Raw genomic sequence first — 21875 nt, 5'->3', positions numbered from 1 at the left:
TTTGGGTTTGATGAAAGCCAGCTCCACTGGGTATGTCCCCCCACCCCAACTGTCAAGAGACTAGCTGTCAATTTCCTACTGTGAGATAAAAGGAAGAAAGCTTCTCCATTTTTGTGCTGCCTTTAAGCTCAGGGGAACTAATTTGTTCATTCTGGAATTCAGCTGATCATAAATCAAGATTGTCCTATGCTCTGTTAATGTGCACTTTAAAAGACAAGCCAAAAGGAAAAAGAACAAGAAAAAAAAAAGCACACAGACAACCAGCTTAACAATGAAAATTGATTATACTTTATTTAACTGGTTTGAATTTTCCTCCTGGCAAAATCTTCCAGTCCCTTCTTCTACCTGAAACAGAACTGAATCTGACATCTTGGCCTTACAAACAAATGCGCAACAGTAAAAAGTAGATATTCTGCCATAGTTCCACAAAAAATGCAGCTGTATTTCTCTTCCCAATAGCAGCAATTTCGCTGTCTAAGAGATCATAGATTTTCTGTCTCCCAGCTAAAAGCAGAAAAACAAAATTATTTTGAATTCAAGAAAACAATATGGTCTAGGAACTTACTAATTCTCATGGCAAAAACTTCTCATATCTACCAGGAGCATGGAATTAAATTTACCATCATTCCATGGAATGTGTGTGTGTGTACGCACACACAAAAGCACACAGATACATACACACACACACACACACATATATATATATACAGGCCATAAGTATAGCACGCTTTTACAATGTAAAGTACATCAAAGCATTCCCTTAACCATTATTTAAATGAAACACAATAGTCTTAAATGACCCAAGCAGAACAAATGTTTCAGTTTAGATATCCCCACCCCCCCATTAGTAATGCATCTGCTTGAGAGAAAGGCTACAAAACTAGCTATGGGTTCAGAAATCCTGAGCTAATTCTATCCTATATTCTATTCAGAATTATATTCTGAAATCCCAGCAAATCCCAACAAATCAGATTTTTAAATTATTTCCATAAATTGCAAAACTGCATGATTCTTAGTGCACTTAATCATCGTCAATTTTAATCTATTTCCACCAGAATATAAATCATATATATTTATGTCTGTGTGGACACAGGTATGTCTGTGTGTGTGTGTGTGTGTGTATTATTTTCCTACTAAGTGAACAGAATAATTTTTGGGTTAGTATAGTCAATAATAAAATACTAGTCTTAACCAAAAGAGTAGAGGGAAAACCTACATACAGAACTACATAGTCTTTCACAGATACAGAATCAGCATTATATTGAATCAGTGTTAAGCTAGTCTGGCAAATACAGAATGAATAGTTCCCCATTTTATATGTATTCATTCCAGATTAGTCTGCAATCCCCATACACACTTAGATGGGAATGAAACCCATTAAACTCAATGAGGTTTACTTTAGGGTCAACATGCATACTATTGTCTTCTTACCCAACAACTTCAAAGCTGGAATTTAGAATTAAGTTGTTCAGTAGATTAGAATTTATCTTATTTCAATAATTACAGATATATTTCTGAACCAGTACATTTAATTCCCTTTAGAAATTATTAAGGGTGCATAATTTATTATGAAAGTTACTGTAACTGAACAGTTGTGAAAATTAAGACACTTGGCTTAGTATCTTTTTTCAACTTCAGAATTTGTTTTCAACTTCAGGAACCATTGGTGTATAATCTGGCTCTATTTCTAAATCCACTATAATGCAACTTTGGCTATTTTATAGTGTGTAAAACCTTTACACACAGTTGAATAGTGTGTTCTCCTTGTTGGGAATTAAGCTGGTTAGATACCTCATTCTTCCTGTAATCTAATTGTCCTAATGAGAGATGCTTCTGAATAAACAAGCAGGAAAGACCTTCCTTTCCCCTGCTCAGCTGTGAAAGATATAACTCTTGTACAACTTATGCATTATGTTGGGATCTCCTCAAGAATTTGAATAAAATAGAATTCAAGATCCACTCTTGGAGTTCTGAATCAAAGGCATTTTCTTTAATCATAACTCCAAAGATTGTTAGGACTGCAGTCAAGAGCCTTAACACCTTTTAGCAGAAGCACACTAAAAAGCAATTCTAAGTCAAAAAACCACAAAAATGATCATCTGAATTTCAAAAAGACAGGAGAGACACACTGTTCTCAGATGATTTGATAGCACAGGAGGCCAGGGGAAATGAAGACACCTTCATCTTGCCTAGCACCAATGCATGTTAGCAGTTAATGGATGCATACAGATGTATACAATTTCAGTGGCAAGCCCACAGTGGAAGCGCATTTACCACATTTATGACACACATACATTTTCTCCATATTTAACTGAGAGAAAGCTAAATTTGGATTTATATAGCATTAAGTAGCAAGCCCTTGCATCACCATGAAAGTATTTCTCCTTCCCCATTATAGATCAAGGCTCTGCACACAGAATAAACTGGCTGAACCAAAGAGCCATTTTCAAGAAATCAAAACCACCACTATCACACCAGGGAACATCTTTTAAAGAGCACCAAATATTTCAAGCAGATAAATATGAAGGTGTGATGGAGAGGTGGAAGGAATTAAAATGAAATGGGCAGCCTGCTTGGGGGGACAGGGGAAAGGCAAGAAGAGAGACCCAGCTTTTGATCTAGAACCTGCAAAGAAAAGCAGAGCTCAGAAAATAACCCTGCACCCCCAGCAGCTATTTTTAGGTACATCTGTAGGCAGCCAAAGTTTCTGTACAAACATAACTAAATATAACACCAAAGAGACAGCTGAAAAGTTAGCAGGTATAATGAGGGGGAAAAAAACTGTTAATGCCACTTGTTGGAAGTGTGCAGAAAGAAAGAAAAGGAATGGTCTGGATTCACATGCTTGCTTAGCAGGATACTTCCATAGTCTGAGGATTGCCATGGACTTCAGTAGTTTCAGGTATTCCAGTGTTTGTCTCCCTCAGGTTGTGGGCCTGAGACCGTGCTTGAGTGCTTTCTCCAGAACCTACACTTGAAGATGACTGGGTCCGGGAACGGATCAACCTGGTCATGCTTGCGGATGGCACTGTAAGGAGAGAGGCAATGAATGCCAGAAATAACAAATGTTAACTGCCTCACAGGTCTTATAATGCAGGAGGCACAAAGCAGAAAGAAAAGGAGAGCTGCTGCTGAAAAGCAAATAAGGCATCACTTTGCTCACAGCTCATTAACCTATACTTGCTGTGATAAAATGCAGGAACATTTGTATGGGCAAAACAGCTTAAGCCCTTTCTCATCTTCAGATCTTGCTTGCCAATAAAATTCCTTTTCACTCCTCCCTCCCAACTGAGCTTAATTTTCACTTTGTACTTTTTCTGCTTGTAAGTGTTTCCTTGCAAATACCCTCCACCCACCACCATATTCTGCTGAGGAAGAGTCAGGAATAACATTCATCCTAAATATCATTCCACTCTCATATGTGAAAGTGAAGTGTATGTATAAGCCTACGATCAGGGAATGCCCTGAGACAATCTACTAGCAAACATTGGATGCAAGACAGCCATGTCCTCTCTCCTCTATACATAAGGATAGCCCATAAAGCTTTTTCAGAAAGCTAGAAACCATACAGTTGATTCCTGGACCACCATCTAGCTGCAAACCATGCAACAGTCAAATCAGTGCAAATGAAGCCACTAAAAAGAATTGTAGCATAAAAAGTATACAATGGGATGGCCTAGAGTGCTGAAGGTCGCCAGGCCATGCTGTAAGCGGCATAATGGATAAGAAAAATGGAACTCAGCCAAGCCAGACATATACTTGTAGATACCTGACTCAGTGTTCAGGTGACTGAGCTGCATGTAAGGGACTGGAAGCAGAGATAAGAGAGGGAACGGGAAACGAAGTTAGTGTAGTTATAACAAGCTTGAGACAATGTAAGCCTTGCTTGACCATAACCTTTTCCATATCTTTAATTCTATAACTCTAAGAGTTGTTAGTAAAACAATAAAGAACATTTTCGGCAACTTACAAATGTAGTTTCAATTGTGGGACTTTTACTGAACCTGATATTAATTTCCATGTCAGAAAAATGCTCATACATATTACTGTACAGATAGATAATTTAAGAACAGCCTATGCAGCACCTCTGTCAATAAAGATATTGGTAGCAAAAACTGTAATGATGGTCTTATTTTAAGCACAGGTTGGATCTTCCTCTCTCCAAAACGTCATTTAGGAAACTGGAAAGATCCAAATCTATTCAACAGAGAACAAATCACTAAAAGGCAGAACTGTAATTCAAGGACTGATGGTTAATCCTCCTGTACAAATGTCCTAGTGTGGTAGACAAAGCGATCTTCCAGTACAGCAATGTGTATGAACTTACGTTGGCCAAAGTGCAGAACAGGATCCATGATTGAAAAATAAATGATCCAAGTCACTTAGTAGGTTATAAATGGAAAATAATGCAAAGGCAGTATATTATCACTTACTGTAACCCATTCCTTGCACAAAGTATTTGAAAGCTTCAGTTAGTTTCCCAGGCTGGAAAAGAAAAATAATAATCAAGAACTATAGGTAAGTATCTTTATGCACAATTTGAGACATTGTTATTACATGATTTAACGAATGTGTGATATATTTGGGTGATTTATATAAATTTGTTTATTTTCAGGAATTTTTCCTGTTTGCTTAATTTTCTATTTTTTCCTTTTGTTGTTCATTTTGGTAGTTCATAATTAATTAATCTGTTAGATATTACAAATTATTTCTGTATTTTTAAAAAATTGCAATAAAAATTAAAAGCTGCAATAAAAGATTAGATGGATATCCTTTAGACGCATCAAAGTCTGACAATCTTTAGAATAAGAGTTTACCTGGACAACCTGGGGCAACCCCCCACAATCTGCCATCTGCAAGAGAAAAACTGATTTAAAATCAGTTCAGAGGATGGTCAAATTAAAAAAAAAAGTTGGGCTATAAATCCATCAAACGATTCTGTCATGGCATTTTACAAAGGCAAAACCTCTATTTCCCAGCACGCATAGTTTTAAAACAGAGCTTTTTTCAGGACTATACAAGTCCCTGGTGTAGTGAAAATGGGAGACAACTGAAGATAACTTAGAGATATATGAAACACGTCATAAATGCATACACACCCACCCTTATACAATGGAGTAAATAACACATCAGGACTTGTTCTTTTAAGGTGGAAGAAACAGATTTGTGAGCCATGTCAGTTGAAAATGTACCCTAAGTAGCCATATTGTTCAACTCCCAACTTTTTACATTTAGATCAGCTATTTCTGTTTTTCATCCCTCATACTGAAGGGCTGTAAACAGGTATATATTCCTAAATATCTCTATAGAAGGCCCACAGAACTGTAGCAGATCACCTCTCATCACAGGTGTCCTTAATTTTTGGTTACCTTTAGGAGTGTTGTGTTTATTGGATCCAGACGTGAATTGCATTCAACCTAGGAAGCACAAGACAATTTATATATATTTTTGTATCTCAACAGCTGACTATAATTCAAAGTCCTCCCTAAGAAGCCAATGCCTCAGCTGCAACAGAATACATGTATTAGAAATGAAAGACTTAAAACTAAAATACTATGGTTACAGTCACTAATTTTAAAGACAATATTCCTGTCCTTCCTGTAATAACTGCTTCATTTCAGCATCTGACTGCTAGAACAAATCTGCTTGCATCACCAGTAGGTCAGCTTTCAAGAAGGCTTCAACATCAACAGCCACAGTGGTGAATAGCATGTTGGACTCAGATCTGTGTTCAATCCCCACTCAGTCAAAAAAATTCAGTGTGCATGTCTTATTTCACAATCTGATTTTTTTACAAGGTTGTTATCAAGAAAAAAAAAAAGGGAAAGTCCCATGTAGTCTGCCCAGAGCAACATGAAGAGCCAAATGCAAATGAGAGAAAGAATCCCTAAACCTTTAGGAAGTGATAAATCCAGTTCATATAGCCAACTCCTTCAGAGATGCTCTCGGTGTCTGCTTTGCCTATGTACAACCTGCAGACTAAACCAACTAAGAGGAAAACAGGAAATCATGCAATATAGTTCGTCAAATCACGAAGTGCTATGTGGTTCTGAATACAAATATTCCATTTTTACAGGGAACATTCAAACTTCTTTAGATACCTACATTAATGACTGCTGAAATTCCGCACTTTGGAACCTTTGCTTGCATTTTATATCTTAAAATACAGAAGACTGCCTACATCAAACAGCAATTGTACATTATTAAGAATGCAGAGAATTCATCCATGTGCTTCAAATGAAGCAAATTTCACATTTAGAAAATTCTACTTCCTCCAGCAAAGGAAAATTTGAAAAAGTCTCAATAAAATAACAAGCAAGATAGAGTTGAGGAAATGACTAGCCTTACTTACCACAGCCTCAACTGCAGGAGAGCTGTCTCCAACTACTAACAAGACAGGGCACCTGTATAAAAGCCACAGTTTATACAATCATCAGCTGAGGTGTCTGCAGGTTCCAAAGCTTTTGTCAAAATGCTGAAAGTAACTATGTGCTATCACAGTGTAAGTTCCATCCTTTTCCTATGTGTGTGCAACATGATTATGTACAAAATGTGTGAAGCATGTGTTGCGATGGCATGATGCTTTCATCATTTGCCACTCTGTGATTTTCCTTATGGATGTACTTGCTTAGCTGACAGCATCTTCTGTTGTCAAAATCCTGCTTTTTAAAATCATTTATAAATGTGATCATTCTAACATCAGGATCACATGTTTTAATACTGCAACAGTAAACCAGAACATATTGGGCATCACAACATGCTCATGCCTCATTCATTTCAATGGCGACAGAGCCTTATGAAGCAAGTCTTCCAGTCTTGCTCAGCAGTTGTTTACAATACATAAACTAATGCACACTGAGTATAAAGCCCTCAAATTCTTCACCATAGATCAGAGCATCAGTTCTAGTGGTGAAGATGTATCTATACAGATAGTTTGAGGGGCAGCAGCACTGGGTGTGGTAAAGGGAAACAGCCTCCCTATAAGTAAGCCATAGAACCACAGCATGAGTGCCTGCTGATTCAGTACCTGCTAAAGATAAAGGCTGCTCTGAATGAAAGGCAGCTGTGGGGGTTGGAGAAGAAAGTGAAGATGCCAGAGTACAACAAAGAGAGGCCTACAGAGAAAACACCTGCTGGATTACCTCATCAGGCATGTATAAACAAACTCCTCCCCCTTCTATACTGCCTGGCTGGGACTCAGTTCATTGCCCAGCCAGAGAAAAGGGAGGGTTCCTCATGCTGGACAGCCTTACTCAGAGGGAAGGAAGGGGCCCTACTCAAGTAAGGAGCTGCTTGTTGGAAAGCTTATTGAGACTGTTGGTGTGAGAGAAGAACAAGCCTCAAACAGCTGCTGCTAGATCCATCTACTTCCTTGGTTAGATACTGTATTTTGAGCATTACTCTGAGTTCTTAGTCTAGACGGCTGAGGCTCCAAAGAGTCTTTGTTTTCAACCCCCTTTTCTGAATGCTCAAGGGACAATGAATAATCAACTTCATTAGGTTCTCTACATCTTGGAAAGTCCAATGTCTGCTTTCTGTTACTTGCTAATCGGCTCTCCGCCTACAGGAGTCTCTGCCACACTGGGGAAACACACTCAGCATGTTGGACTCACGCAGATATTGCTGCAGGGCAGGAACCAGCTCTGCAATATACCATTCAGCTGAAAGCTTATGAAAGCTAAAGACTCATCCTGCAAAAACAGTTTTTAAATATACATATGTTTTGTATGTGTCTGTAAGGCACCCCCATGTCCATATGTAATATAATTATATATAAAAGCAATTGTTCTGATGGAATACAAATAGGAAAGAAAAACTGGATGCACTCTCTCTGTACCTTGTGGTTTGTATATTTTAATTTTTAATAATTCTGAATGATTGTTTTATATTTTATAACGATTGCTTTTTATATTTGTTGTTTTATTTGATTGTTGTAAGCTGCCTAGAGTCACTTCTTGTGAGATGGGCAGCCATATAAATTTGATAGATAATAAAAATAAATAACTCAAAAGTTATTTGGCTTGCTACTAAAGCAGTCTATCAAAAACATTGGAAAAGGTGAGGGAAGGGAGGCAAGCTTTTCCAACAGAAAGAAATATAGGCAAAAAAAATCCACCCAGTCTCAAGCAATATGGTTCAAAGTCAGCCAAGAGCAACTTACTTGAGTGTTTTTACTGCTTCTTCATTCATACCCAAAATTGGTCTTTCAATATCCAGATCTCTACGACTTGAAGGCAAAGACAGAACTGCTTAGAGTCTATTGTGATTGAAGTGGTATAGAAGCTTCATAAATAATTTATAACAGTTTGGGCTGCAACAGAAATCTTGTATCATTAGATTGTGACTACTATGATGGGCAAGAATATAAAACTATTGAAGTGTTGAACCTTGATGACAAAAAGTATGGGACTAAAACATCCAATCTCTGTATTAGATCTGTCAGTACTGGTGGTTAAATGGTTCTAGTCCCATACTTACTGCCATCAAGGTTCAAAGGATTTTTACAATATGGAGTGATCTATGCTTATTACCCTTGTTAAATAATATGTAATGTGGAATATGTAGGATCAGATGTCCCAATAGTTTCTATTTTTTTAAGCTAGTTCTTAAAAATTACTGGGACCACATATGTTAAAGAATCAAACATTTCAAATATAAATACACACACACTTTTGAAAAGAGGAGAAGCTATTGAGAGAACAGATCATGGATCTTTCACATTACACCTGATTTGGAGCTCGTATGTCTGGCTTGACAGAGGGGCCCCTTCTAAATATCCCGTTTGTAAAGGGATACTCATGTGCTTCCTGTTTTCATAAACAAGTAGAAAAATATGAAGAAATAATTGGAAGAGATTTTGTTGTGGTGAAAAGATCTACAACATCACTGAATGTAATGGTAATAAAACTGGAAACTAAGACAAGAAAAAGAATTTGATAAGATCTTTTCCCTGAACTATTTTGCAGGCTCTCTACAGTTGAAATTAAAGCTAAATATTGTGGTACACTTCGAACACTTTGAATGTGTCTTATCTGCTGCTTAAAGCATTATTTACACTTTCAAAACTGGAGTAAAAAAATAAAACAGTTTTCAGTGTTGACTCAAAATAGACACATACCTGTTATAGGAGGTGACAAAGAGCTGAAGGTTTTCCTGATTTATGTCTTGTGCAATATGAAGTCTGTATGTCTGAATCAGCTCCAGATTAGCCTGCAGTTCTTCCTGGTAAATGACAAATATTATAATTAACTGTCTTGTTAAACATACTATTAAAAAAAAAGCAGGCATGCTTCAGGGACCCCGTAAAAACCAAGAAGACAACATACACTGCAGACTACAAGCAGGTAAAAAACATACACCAGAAGTCCTGAGATCCGATTATATTTACTACCTATCATAGACTTGCTGTCACACCTAGCTAAGGAATAAAATTTAAAATTATGAAAGCATAAGCATTCTTATAAACAACTCCTGCAGCTAGGAACAAGAACAGTTTATTATTATATTTAAGGTTCATTATATTCATTGGCATTGTCAATATTAAATTTTGTAATTAACTTACATGACCAAAATGGTGAGCCAGAACAATATCCACAAGGTTAGTTGTCCAACCAGAAAACTGGAAAAATAAACCCGAAACAAAATTGCATATTGGCACTGCTCAGTTCTATATTTACACATCGTGCTTGTTCATACTTGTTTCATCCGTGTGTAATTCCAGTATTAGAAGTACATGCAGATGTTCTCTCTAAATCATGCACTGGTTGACCCAATGGTTGAGAAGCTCTACAGTACTGCTACATAAAAGATATCAAAATATATTTCAGTATGCCAAACCAATAACTCTGGTATTCTTTCATCTTTGGGTTTAGGAAAGGAAAAAAGGTAAAAGGTAGGCCAAAACAAACACTTATTCAGTGTTTTTTTTTAATTTCTAGTTATGCACATCAATATTATCACCCTGGTTATAAAACAGACAATTCCATCCTACCTTGGATGCTGCCCAATCTATCCAACCTTTTGCACATGGATCAATATTAATTAGCACTAAGCCTTCTACCAAGTCTGGATGATTCAGCTAAAAACAGAACGAAAAATATTAAAATTTTACTTTTCTGGCTATCTCTGCTGGTTTTTTTTAATTATGACAGGATATAAATATAGGAAATAAATATATAAACATAGGAAATAAACACATATTGTGGGGAAATAAGAGGTGGGAAGCATTATGTATGCCATCTTGAGTTGTACTAACTAATCTAACATAATCTAAAAATATATAAGCTATGAATGAAAAGGAATGACTAAAACATAATTTTAAGGTAGCCACCAAAAGGCCATGGTGTTAAGGAACATAGCTTAGAATGCAAGGGAATTTGCAAGCTTACAGTGGCTTTCAAAAGTAAATGCACTCTTTTTTATGAGACGATGATGCAGTGTTTTTCTTTACAGCAGCATGATAACAATAATCTTGAGTTAATTGCCTCAACTTTACTCAACATTTTATGGCATTCATTCCTCCAGAGAATGAGTCTGTTTTTGCCACTATTGGCAAAAAGTACTGTTCACTATTGCATACATCACTCCTAAATTTGGATTCTAAATGGACATCTAAAGCCTAGAGCAGGGTTTCTCAACCAGGGTTCCATGGAACCCTAGGGTTCTGCAAGAGGTCACTAGGGGTTCCTTGGGAGACCATGATTTATTTAAAAATTATTTCAAATTCAGGCAACTTCACATTAAAGAGGTAAGTTTCATTCTTTATTTTTAGTTGGAGAACACCGTTAATGCATATATACAGGCCTACACATAAAACAAATATAATAATTTTGTAACGTCTGGCCTATATTTGAGCCTGAATGTGCCAGGGTTCCCTGAGGCCTGAAAAATATTTAAAGGGTTCCTCCAGGGTCAGAAAGTTGAGAAACGCTGGCCTACAGAGACTTAATTTGTTCAAACAAGGAAATGAGCACAGACAAATGCTACTTACCGCAAACCTGCTGAGGATATAAGCACCAGCCCCAACTCCTATTCCAATTACACTTTTTAGGCTGGAAAAGAGTTTAAAATGAAGAGAATCCCTCAGTACCCTTTCCATCAGCAGGTCCCATTGTATTGATTATGTTAACTGCACATCACTTATACAATTCTCTTTCATATGATTTCTGGTAAGGAATAAGAAAGATTCTACACATGGCATCTGAATAAACTTTACAACCATTTGCTTTTATGCAATATGATCACAGCTATTCCTTTTCTTTCTGGTCAAGCATCAAGGAAAGGCTATTTAGCATCTGTGATTGATAAATAAAAGAAAGCCAGGGTTATTCTGCATACTTGCCTCAGGTGCGTAAGAACAGCAGGAAGCATTTCAGCAAGTTCATCAGTACTAGGATACTGGTATCTGAAATCATAAAAGATGATGCTAGTTAAAAAAGCCTCCAGAAGCTGACATAAAGGAACTTTATTTCAAGGCTAGCTCTTCAAACATATACCATTCTGCAAAGAGATTTCAACAGCAACACAATAACAGATTCTAGGGTGTGGTTAGTCAGAGTATGGATTTGTGCTGATCAAAAGGTATTCAATTGAGAAGCCAAAAGGTCTCACAAAAGACTTGTCCTACCAGGAATAAATCTACGTGCCTTCACCTATGAGATCATTCCTACTTGTATTTCTATCTCTTCCAAGTCAGGTAAGATTCTCTACATAGGCCAATACTGGAAATCTGGCTATTTCCCTTTCTATTTCAATCATAAACTTTCTGGATCAAAGGAATATTATTTCACTTACCCAGAAGGGAAAGGAGGAGCCCCCTCTTGTTGTCCAGGTGCATCAACATGGCATACAGCAAAGTGTTGTGTGATTTCTTGCATGTCTTCAAAATTGAAGAAAGTGTTGAAGCAGGACTTATCTGCAGGACAAACCCACAGCATGACCATGAAAGCACCACTCCATTCCCTGATCTTTACTTCTATAAAAAGTAACTACAACTTAAGACTTGTAAGGTTCATGCTTTGTACTCTGATCATGGCAAATTAAAAGAAATGCTTCAGCATCAAACTCTATTTTGAAAATGTGAATATGACTATAGTCTGAGTCAGCATATGAAAACACTAAGAAAAAAAGGACTCACGGTTGAGGCCAATATCATGATATGTAAGGATGATGGGTCGATTTCCCTTTGAAGTGCCCCGCATAGTGACATGGACAACTCCATAAGCTGTCTCGATGTCATGCTCCTACAGAAGGAAATGTCCATTCTGAGATCAGAAAACAACAATCTCTACAGAGATAACATGGCATAGCTGTGGTAAGTGTCCAGTAGCTGACTTACTAATAAATAGTCCAAAAACTGAGAACATCAGAGAATAAAAAGGATTATATTAACCTGCAGCAAAGGCCTCCTGATCAGAAAACAATGTTTCTACAAAAAAATTTTTAAACAAATATCTCATCAAATAGTGAATCTTACATTTCAAGAGCCATTCAAAGAGAGGAATTCCATATAGTGGATGTTAAAACAGAAAAGATTCATTTTTGTACTCTTTCAGTTTTCATTAAGGAATGGTAGATATGTGCTTTTCCAATGTATTCAAAAAAATTGAAACAGGGCAGTAAAATATAGTCCAACTGAAATTCAAAATGCCTTCAAATGTTGTAAGACTCAGCTCTAAACTCTAAGCTGAGAAAAAAAGGAAGGAGAGAGAAAATATTGCTCTAAGGGGCATGCTAGAAGCCCTCTTTAGAATATGCTACAACCCTAAAACAGGAATTAAAGAACCTGCACAAGGATTAGATTGTGCCTGTATTATAAAAAATAGATTATACCGAACTAATTCTTTAGCTTATACATCTGGTGAACCCAATCTTTGGGGGCGGGGGTTGGGGCCCACACTTTGCCTTTGGGTGGCATACTAAGTATCACACTCCTAAAAATGGAGGGGCCAATAAAAATAAATGTAGTTTAAAAATTACCTAAATTAAGCATAGCCTGTCTGATGCTCCCAACTGACTTTCCATTTGAAAGTGTAATTCAGTTGAATCTCTGGGAGGGATTCCTGAGAATGTGTGACTCCATGCAGCCATGGGGTCTCAGGTTGTACATCCTGCTGGATACTATGGAGAATGCAGTCCAGTCAATCCTCCTTGGTTGATGATTGATCCCATGATACAAACATGGGTGTTTCTGCTGGGCACCACATGTAAATGTAACTTTAAACTTCATCTACTTCTTTAGCATTATGGCAAAATACAGTAAGGCAGCTCACATCCCTCATGTGATTTTTATGACATCAACTACAGCACCACACCTTCCATTTTTAAGACATTCTGATCAGATAAAAGCCCAGAGTCAGGTTAATCAATTTTGATGAAACAGAAAAGAATTATGCAGTAAGGCAGCCCAGCAGTCAGAACAGAATTGGCCTGGAAAACATTCAAAACTCACACAAACTGACCATATTGCTATTATGCCATGAAGCAGCAACTCATAGTTTTAAGGCAGAAGAATTTTAGTTAGTAGGAATATGTCAGGTTTGCAAGTTTTGATATAACCCCTCCCCCATCAAACACAGTAGGAGATATCTACATAGCATTATTTACTTTGCCATACTGTCTCACAGTCAACATCCTTCAATATAGATTTCCATAGCACAGTAACAATCCAATAATTACTGGATGCAATAAAGCTTGTCAAAGGCCTTTACTACATCATCACAGCTTATTTTTTTTCTTGATACTGCCTTCTTCTGTTAATCTGTTTGCATTCGAACCTTGTTACCCTGTATCTCATCAACTCTGTTTTGTCCAACTTAGATCCAGTCTGGATGCTATAGACAGGAAACCCTTCTGTGTAACTCAGTTCCTTATTGAGTCAAAATGTTGGAATACTGATATATTTTCAAACTACAGTACCTCCACTCTGTGGACACTTTGGTGTCTGAACAGAGCAACAACCACAAAGAAGTACTTCTCATCTATGGCAGTTGTAAGATTTGAAAAATCCTGACAAACAGGAGCAAAATTGCTTATGTTCCATCCAATACGTGGCTTTAGTCCTTTATAGATGTGCATTTACCTTAGACTCTGAATAAATAGTCCAAATTTATTAGTTTTGAAGTAAAAATCATGCTAAGCCAGTTGCTCAAATATAAAGTAGCACAGTAAATTAAATTATTCAAACCTACACAGAGCAAAAATATTAACAGAACAGCAACAGAGTCTATGCAAGCAACACTGGTTTCTATGGTATTCTATATAAATAGATGAAAGTGTAAATCTAGAGTGGTTACTTTGTGAAATGTAAGCCAATTATGTATACAATGATCCCAACAACTCAAGATGTGCCAAAGGACAGAGTTCAATCAGCAATTTTGTCTGAACATATTCCAGCATGTGAGTACAGTATAACTTTGTTTAGACGCCATGTTCTTTTACATCCATTTTTAGATGATTATGGTTGACTGCTAAAGGGAAAGTGATCAACTCAGCTTTCTCCCAGAATGCACAAAATACAAAGAACTTGAAATCAGACTATACTGTTAGGTTCAACAAAGAGCTTACCTTTCTAAGACTACATTATACAAGAAGCTGTCACTAAAAGAAATCCTGATAAATTCTCTAATAAGCACGTTTGAGAAATATCTATTTCTAAACTACTAAGGAGTTACACATTCAGCATGTTGTCCCCAAACATAATGTTGATATAAAAAGAAGAATGTGAATAAAGGCAATTAAGAGGGACAGGGAACCAAATGTTTTCATCAAGAAATAGCTTATCTGAATAAGCTCATTTGGAAAGAAGAATGCTCAGAAGACAAGACAGGATGGGCTTTACCAGAACAATCTGATGCATACTTGTTCAGAAATGCTCCCTTCTCAAGTTCAGTAAGTCTTAGTACCAAGTAAGGATAAAGATGGAACGTAGGCAATCATATTGGAGTCAATGGCACAGGGGGAAGCCAAGTCACAGTATGCCTCTCATTAGACTAAAATATACTTTGCCTCTGTAGGTCTGACATCTCAGATCCTTACTTTGTGTCATCCTGGTCCAAAGTAATACTGTAGGCAAAAATGGGAGCTCCTTGGATTTTCATTAACCCAATTTTGCACATTTGGGTATGAGCATGCAATAATAATGTCGAGGCAGCAAATTAAAGATACTGATATCTAATTAGACCTGGCATCTGGCATACTTAAGTAAAATTAAAATTCCTAAATATAAGAGGGCATTCTCCTTGGCTCAAATTGATACCCTTCCTAATGCAGTCCTAGAAGGAAGATACAAAGGTATCCCAAAGTGCTACTGAAACTGTTACACACATTTCATTGTATTGTTTGTTTTATGCTGGCCCACAATCAGAGTTGATAACCCCACATTTAAGCAAATTTCCAGTTATTCTGATAAATTTTACTTAGTTTTTACTTTTAGATATTTATGATTCTGTTACCTTGACTGGAGCTAAATTCTGCTATGTCCTGTGCAAAATGCACTGAGTGATAAGCCCAGTTAATTTTATGATTTTGTCTTTTTTATATATATGTAACCTGTTTTATACCACTGAGTTTTATTACGTACTGATATTTGACTGCAATAAAGATTTCTTTCTCTTTCTGACTGAAGTAGGGGAGAACATCTTAAGGCTCACTCACTTTGACAAGACCCATAGGACCATCTCTCTTCTACAGCTTCTAAAAACTACCACGTGTGTTAGCAGAAGAGAAGATGTCAAAAGCACGACCAAAAGCCCTTCACGTTCCAAAAACAACAGCCAGTAAATCTTCTGAAATACAAAATAACTGAGCTCTCCAGCAATTAGGAAATAAGTCATATGTCTCTTAAACATATTTCTGAAGTTAGGGTTGTCACTACATTATCTTTTAACATCAACAGAACTTCGTAATTACTTTAAAGCATTGTTAACAAAGTTTCATAAAGTAATCAGTTTTTATAAATATTACAGATATCACACCGTTATGAAGGGGTTTTGCATTCTCTTCTTGCTGCCTGGGGTCATATATTTCCCCTGTAAAAAATCTCTTTCTGACAAGGAAAGGACTCCAGGAAGAAGTTCAGTTCATCGATGTCAGGCAAACTATATTAGGGTCCATAACATAATTTAGTGACTGTAAGTCTGCCTAAACAAGCAATACTGGGATTACAAAATCAGATGAAGAAGAGATTGTTCCCAACTGCTGTAAATTATTTTATATTCCTTAGTAAGTTCATTAAGCCTGAACAAATCTATGCAATGTTTATAGTCATATAAATTTCAATGGTGTCTTGTATACCATGTCATTATGAAGATTCATTCTTCAGTCATTTTTGACATTATACAAGGAAATACATTTCTCTATTCTGCATACTTTTGCCAAAAACTACCTATGAACATACCCATCATACCATTACCTTTTGAGGTAGGCAGTTGTGCAAAATGCAGAAGAATATCAAAATTGTTGCCTAAAATGTAACTGAAAGCATACTTTGAAATAATCATAATATAAACATCACAAAACACAATTCTTTAAATGAGAAATCATTTAAGTTCTAAATCAACAATGTTTGCCTGTTGAATCTGCTTTCCTCCAAAATCCATAAAAGTGTTAAATATAATACATGTTGGGGGGAAAAGTGTATTTAAGTTCTATTGATATCAATAAATATATGCTGTTAAATGTCTGAAGTATTAAACCGATGTACCACAAATTCAACCATGCTCAACTGGTCTGTGTAAAGGTGAATAGTGAAATTATCCTAGTGAAATTATTTTAAACACATATCCATGTACCTATTTGTTGGTATGACTGCTACAGAATTATGAATTCCTAGGATAGGATTTTCCTTTTTTGGCCAAGGACCACATTTTCAGACAATAGTACTAGAGATGATTTTAAAAAATAAATTTCCACAGCACCACTAGAAAGTCTCTGGTATCCTAGTGTTTTCCAATACTGTTCTATGGCCACCAGTGGTATCTAAGCATGTAATATTTCCTCTCTGAGTAAACTACATTTTATAGTAATTGCATACCAGCAGCTGATTTTAGTTTCAACTCTGAAATAAGAACACAGGATACTTTCCTCCTGCAACCATTTAATTTCTGAAATCCCCCTCCTCTGAGAGAATGGTAAAATATACAAAACCTTCCATACACACTAATTGAAGGTTCTCCTCCAATTTAAACACAGAGGAAAAGAGGGATCTGAGACACAAAGAGAACAACTTTAAACTCTCCACCCAGGATACAGACATCTACTGGGGTGCTACATGTTCGACAATAAGAACCTGTGAGTTAATTTAATGCTTAATAATTAATGCAAGCTATATTCTTGACCTTTTATTCATTCTAGTAAACTGGTATGTCAAAAATTCATCTGTATTTCTAGGCTCTGGACAAAATGATGGGATACAAATCAATCAATAAAAACAGCAATAACCATTTGTGTCAAGTCTTCTTTTAGCTTCCATTTAATAATGGAAACAATATTTTCCCTTATAACAAGTACATACAGCATGATAATTTGATGCAGAGATTAGATCACAATAAATTCATGACAAGTAGCAACAACAAAACAGAGGAAAACAGATGATCTTCTGCAGCACTAAATTCTTCAATTGAAAGATGGACAATAAAACTTCCCCATGGCTTTATTAACTATGTCTGTCAGTGTTACCATCTGTCCATTCACACACCAACCTTAGAGATCATTTTATCTGTCATCTGCTCAAAATGTATGACAAATTGTAGGATTTACAAGTATAAAAAGGAATAAACAGCAGTTCTCTAAAAGCATACAGTGGGTCTGAGCTGAGATGGGTTAACTGGGGAAAAAATACATTGAAAAAAAGCCCCACTGATAGCAAACTCAAATGCACTGAGGGCCACTGAGAAACAAGAAACATGTTTAGGACACCTCTAATACATCTAGAAATATATGTAAAAGTTTGGGAGCCCAAATTCCCCAAGACAATGAGAAGTGAGCAAATTAGAGAACGGAATATTCTAGTTGGAGAAAACAATACCCTGAAAAGGGATGCCTTTAAGGATATACTGTTCAAGCAATTACCATGCTAGCTCCCATAAAAATTGAAATGGGGCACTGTGAAAAACCGAACATACTAGTAAGTCACTAAAAATCAAAGCTACTCCAAATTATACAGTAATTCTACTCAAGCATAGCTTAAGCCAAGATGAATCACATAAATGAAGTCCACACTGAAGAATGTTCCTCTGTGTTCCTCAATCACTTCTCTTAAGCCCCACCAATCACTCTACTAAAGAATCTGAGTCACACCAGCATGAAACTAAAAGTTCACTTTTTCCAAGAAGGACATACATATGTATAAATGTATTGTGTTGTTATATTTATCATTTACATTAAAATTTAAGGACTACAAAGTTTAATGCCCTACACTACTTCTATCTGCATGTTCCCCACCAATTGAGAACATTGCTCTAGATCACATTATTTCCAGAACTGAAGGAAGTAATTTTTAAATGTTTTCAAAAATCCAAATCGTATCTGTTTAAATGTCATAGCTATATATTTTAATTATGTTAATTATATTTCCTAATTTATCTAGAGAGCCAGTTTGTTGTCATGGTTTTTAGCATCAGGCTAGAAACCAAGAGATTCTAGTCCTGCCTTAGGCATGAAGCCAGCTTGGTGATGATGGCCAACTCACTCACTCTCAGCCCTAGGAAGAAGAAAGGCAAACTACTTCCAAAAATGTTGCAAAGAAAACTGCAGGGACTTGTCCAGACAGTCACCACAAGCCAAGACTGACTTGGAGGTTATGTATATAAGGTTTATATAGTGGTATGTGATAAAGTCTTTAATCTTCTGGGAGGAAGAGCAATACATAAATAAAAAACAAATATGAAAAAAAATCATGCAAGGTAAGGTTATCAATGGCTAATAATTACAATGCACATATAGTACTTTCAGTATATAAGGGACACAATCAGAAGAGTGCTAATAACAGTGGAAAACCTGAATGCATCTGGCTACTACAGAAAAAGTAAAACAGTATGCTAGACTAGAAACATTTAGTCTGATTTGATTTCTTACGAAGACAATAAAGCTTAATGTATATTGATAAGATTCGGATTTTAAAAATAATGTATTTAATAATTTGCAAAATTCAAAGAGATACATTCTACTTTCTGTCACAGACACAGAACCTATAGAAAAGCAATAAAATTAATACATCAAATCATATACCTGTGATAAACAACAATCTGTGTCAGGATTTTGTTCACATATTAACTTGGTGTATAGTTTAACAAATAATTTTAATGATTCTGTCTAGTCTTCAACCACTATAGCTCTCCAGCATAGTATAGACAGATTACAACACCTTCAATATTGCTTTTACATGTTTTTAATTTTAAAAAAAAAGACATAGTAGCAGCCCATCGATCCACACAGAGACATGCAGAAACACCACTTAATTCCATTTATAAGCTGTTCTTTTCTCATATGGAATTCAAGGCAGCATGTACATGGAGTCTTAAGTGATCTCCCACCTAGGAATATTTAACTATGGATACTTACTGCCTCCAGCACAGTCAAGACTGTGTCTTATTTACAAAGTCAAACCACTGTGCTAAGACAGGCTTCAAACATTTTTTAGTTTATGGTCCTGGAATTTTCTGGTGGTCTCCCATCCAAGAATGAACCATGTCAGGTTCCTTCTACAAAACCTAGGTAGAAATTACTGGACGCATGATTCAGCATGGCTCAGCTGCTAGCCCTGAACTTAGCTAATAGCGCTCAGATGCACAAAACAGCAAATAATGATAAATAAGGATCTTTTTTGCATATTAGAAGGAAGCATTATAAAACAATTGATTCCCCTCTGTCACAGCGTGAATGCAAACTGCCTCATTCCCAAGTATGACGGTTTAGTTCAGTTCTGTCACCTCTTGTTCCTGTTATAAAAGACTCTCAATGTGCTTCATGGCCCTGAAGCTGACGGGCGGTTGGCCATTTATACTATATGTACTGACACTTCTGCCCAGTTTAATTCTCACAAACCTGGTCCATCCCTCCTTAGCTACTGAGCCCAGAAGAGGTAGGCTAGATGCTACCACTTCCCAGGACCTACTAATTGTACCCACTAAAAAGCTTGCATGTTCAACTAATGCCCCTAAAACAGCAGTTTTGCATAAAAGTGCTCAACTTTCCTGAGGTTAGATATGAATGATGATGTTCTATAGAACACTTGCAGCAAATTAATGCTAACTGTATTTTTTACTTTTACCCATAAAGGTTACACGTAAAAAAAAGGTCTGAAAAATCAATAGTTTTTACAACCTTGCAGTAATGAACTAAAGGTTTCACTTTTAATAAATTACTTTAAGTATAAATGCATCTGAAATACAGTATGTTAAAGAATATGACACCCTTTCACTGCTTTAGAAACTACAGAATTTCTGCATTTCTGTTTAATCCACAGTATACCCAAGCCATTTAAAAACTGGAGTATGCAGACACACATCTTCATTATATCCTGAACTCTGAACTCAATTATCTGAGCAATGTCAGTGGCATAAAATTATTTTTTGACATAATGACACTGCCTAATCCAGGACATGCACATTTGTTTTTCTGATAAAAGCATAAAAGAGATGATCATGCATTACTTTGGCTTATCAAAGGCAAAGCAACTGATATCCATGGATGGTTTAATGACTCTTTTGCTCATAGCTGCCTTCCTAAAGAACTGTTTGTTTATTATTGCTATCCATGCTATATGCATAGATGGCAGCGGTCCTCAGAAGTTGTAATAAACATGACACAAATTTATCAGCTTTTATCAGTCGTTTATGGAGCTAAATGTTAAGAAGAGCAATAGAAAACAATAGCAAAGAGCTATTCCATTCAGTGGTTGCTATGGTCACAAGCCCATCCACTCCAACTACTAAGAAAAAAAGGTATCAAGCACCACTTATGCAGAGCTCAGTTCATATTCTTTTTGACAGTATTGCTCTGTGTTACATGTGGCACATCTGGCTTAAGTCGCCCTACTATGCTTTTTGGTTCCCTTAGATCCTTGCTTGGGTTGGGTTACCTGGGATGACAGATTTATGCTCTTTGAGATGGGTGCCCTGAGGAGAGATTCTTCATAATACACTTTTATTCGGTTATATCAAATTCACATTTGCACAAAACTGAACAGCACACTGGAACAACAATGAGTAAAAGATCAGCCCACAGTCAAAGAATGGATGGTGAAATTACTGGAATTGGTGGAGATGGGGAAACTGACAGCACTGATAAGAGAAAACACCATGACTGGATTTGTTTCTGTTTCGCTTTTGGACTATTTGCTTGTATCTGAAAAAAAAAATTGATTTTGGGCTTTGACGATTCAATTGTTATTATCTATCGGAATAATGTTTATTAAGGTTTAGATTACAGTAAAAGATTAACGTATTATATTTGTGTTTATACCTGTGTTGGAGAAAGTTGGAAGTCACTGTCTTTGTATTTCTTTCTAACTATTTCTGCACCTTTTTAGTTTGTCTTTTTTCTTTTAGTTCTTTCTTCAATCTTTCCTATACTTTGTATTTTATTTGTATTTTGAAACTATAATAAAGTTAAAAAACCACAAATAAAAGATCAGGAAGATGTATGCCTAGCAAGAAGATACAAGAGAACAACCAAACTCATTTGCATGTAACGTCAATCCACAGAAATTATATATGTTTTCTCATTTTGATTTCATATTCTTAAATTGCCCACTCCTTTCAAATGTAAACCTCTTTCAAAGCATGGCAACTCAGATGTTACAGGTTCTGTCTGAGCCCTACATAGATGACATATGATAGTTAAAATTCACATCAGATTCTTCATATGAATAATGT

General features: G+C 36.3%; 1 protein-coding gene across 1 annotated transcript in view; it reads right to left on the bottom strand.

The window, feature by feature from the left end:
* Window positions 1-844: 844 nt before the first annotated feature.
* Window positions 845-21875, bottom strand: part of NDRG3 (NDRG family member 3) — a 52973-nt gene continuing 31942 nt past the window's right edge. The window contains exons 4-16 of the mRNA XM_063297259.1: window positions 12137-12242; window positions 11794-11914; window positions 11342-11404; window positions 10991-11051; window positions 9992-10078; window positions 9563-9619; window positions 9119-9222; window positions 8162-8227; window positions 6353-6404; window positions 5370-5417; window positions 4818-4853; window positions 4434-4485; window positions 845-3028 (exon numbers count right to left, since the gene is read on the bottom strand). Of these exons, the coding sequence (XP_063153329.1) occupies window positions 2850-3028; window positions 4434-4485; window positions 4818-4853; window positions 5370-5417; window positions 6353-6404; window positions 8162-8227; window positions 9119-9222; window positions 9563-9619; window positions 9992-10078; window positions 10991-11051; window positions 11342-11404; window positions 11794-11914; window positions 12137-12242 (1032 nt within the window). The 3' untranslated portion in view covers window positions 845-2849. The remainder of the gene's footprint in view (window positions 3029-4433; window positions 4486-4817; window positions 4854-5369; window positions 5418-6352; window positions 6405-8161; window positions 8228-9118; window positions 9223-9562; window positions 9620-9991; window positions 10079-10990; window positions 11052-11341; window positions 11405-11793; window positions 11915-12136; window positions 12243-21875) is intronic.

This window comes from Candoia aspera, chromosome 3 (assembly GCF_035149785.1).
Source record: "Candoia aspera isolate rCanAsp1 chromosome 3, rCanAsp1.hap2, whole genome shotgun sequence".
NCBI lineage: Eukaryota > Metazoa > Chordata > Lepidosauria > Squamata > Boidae > Candoia > Candoia aspera.
Note: the sequence above shows the minus strand (reverse complement) of the source record. Positions and strands in the feature narration are given on the sequence as shown.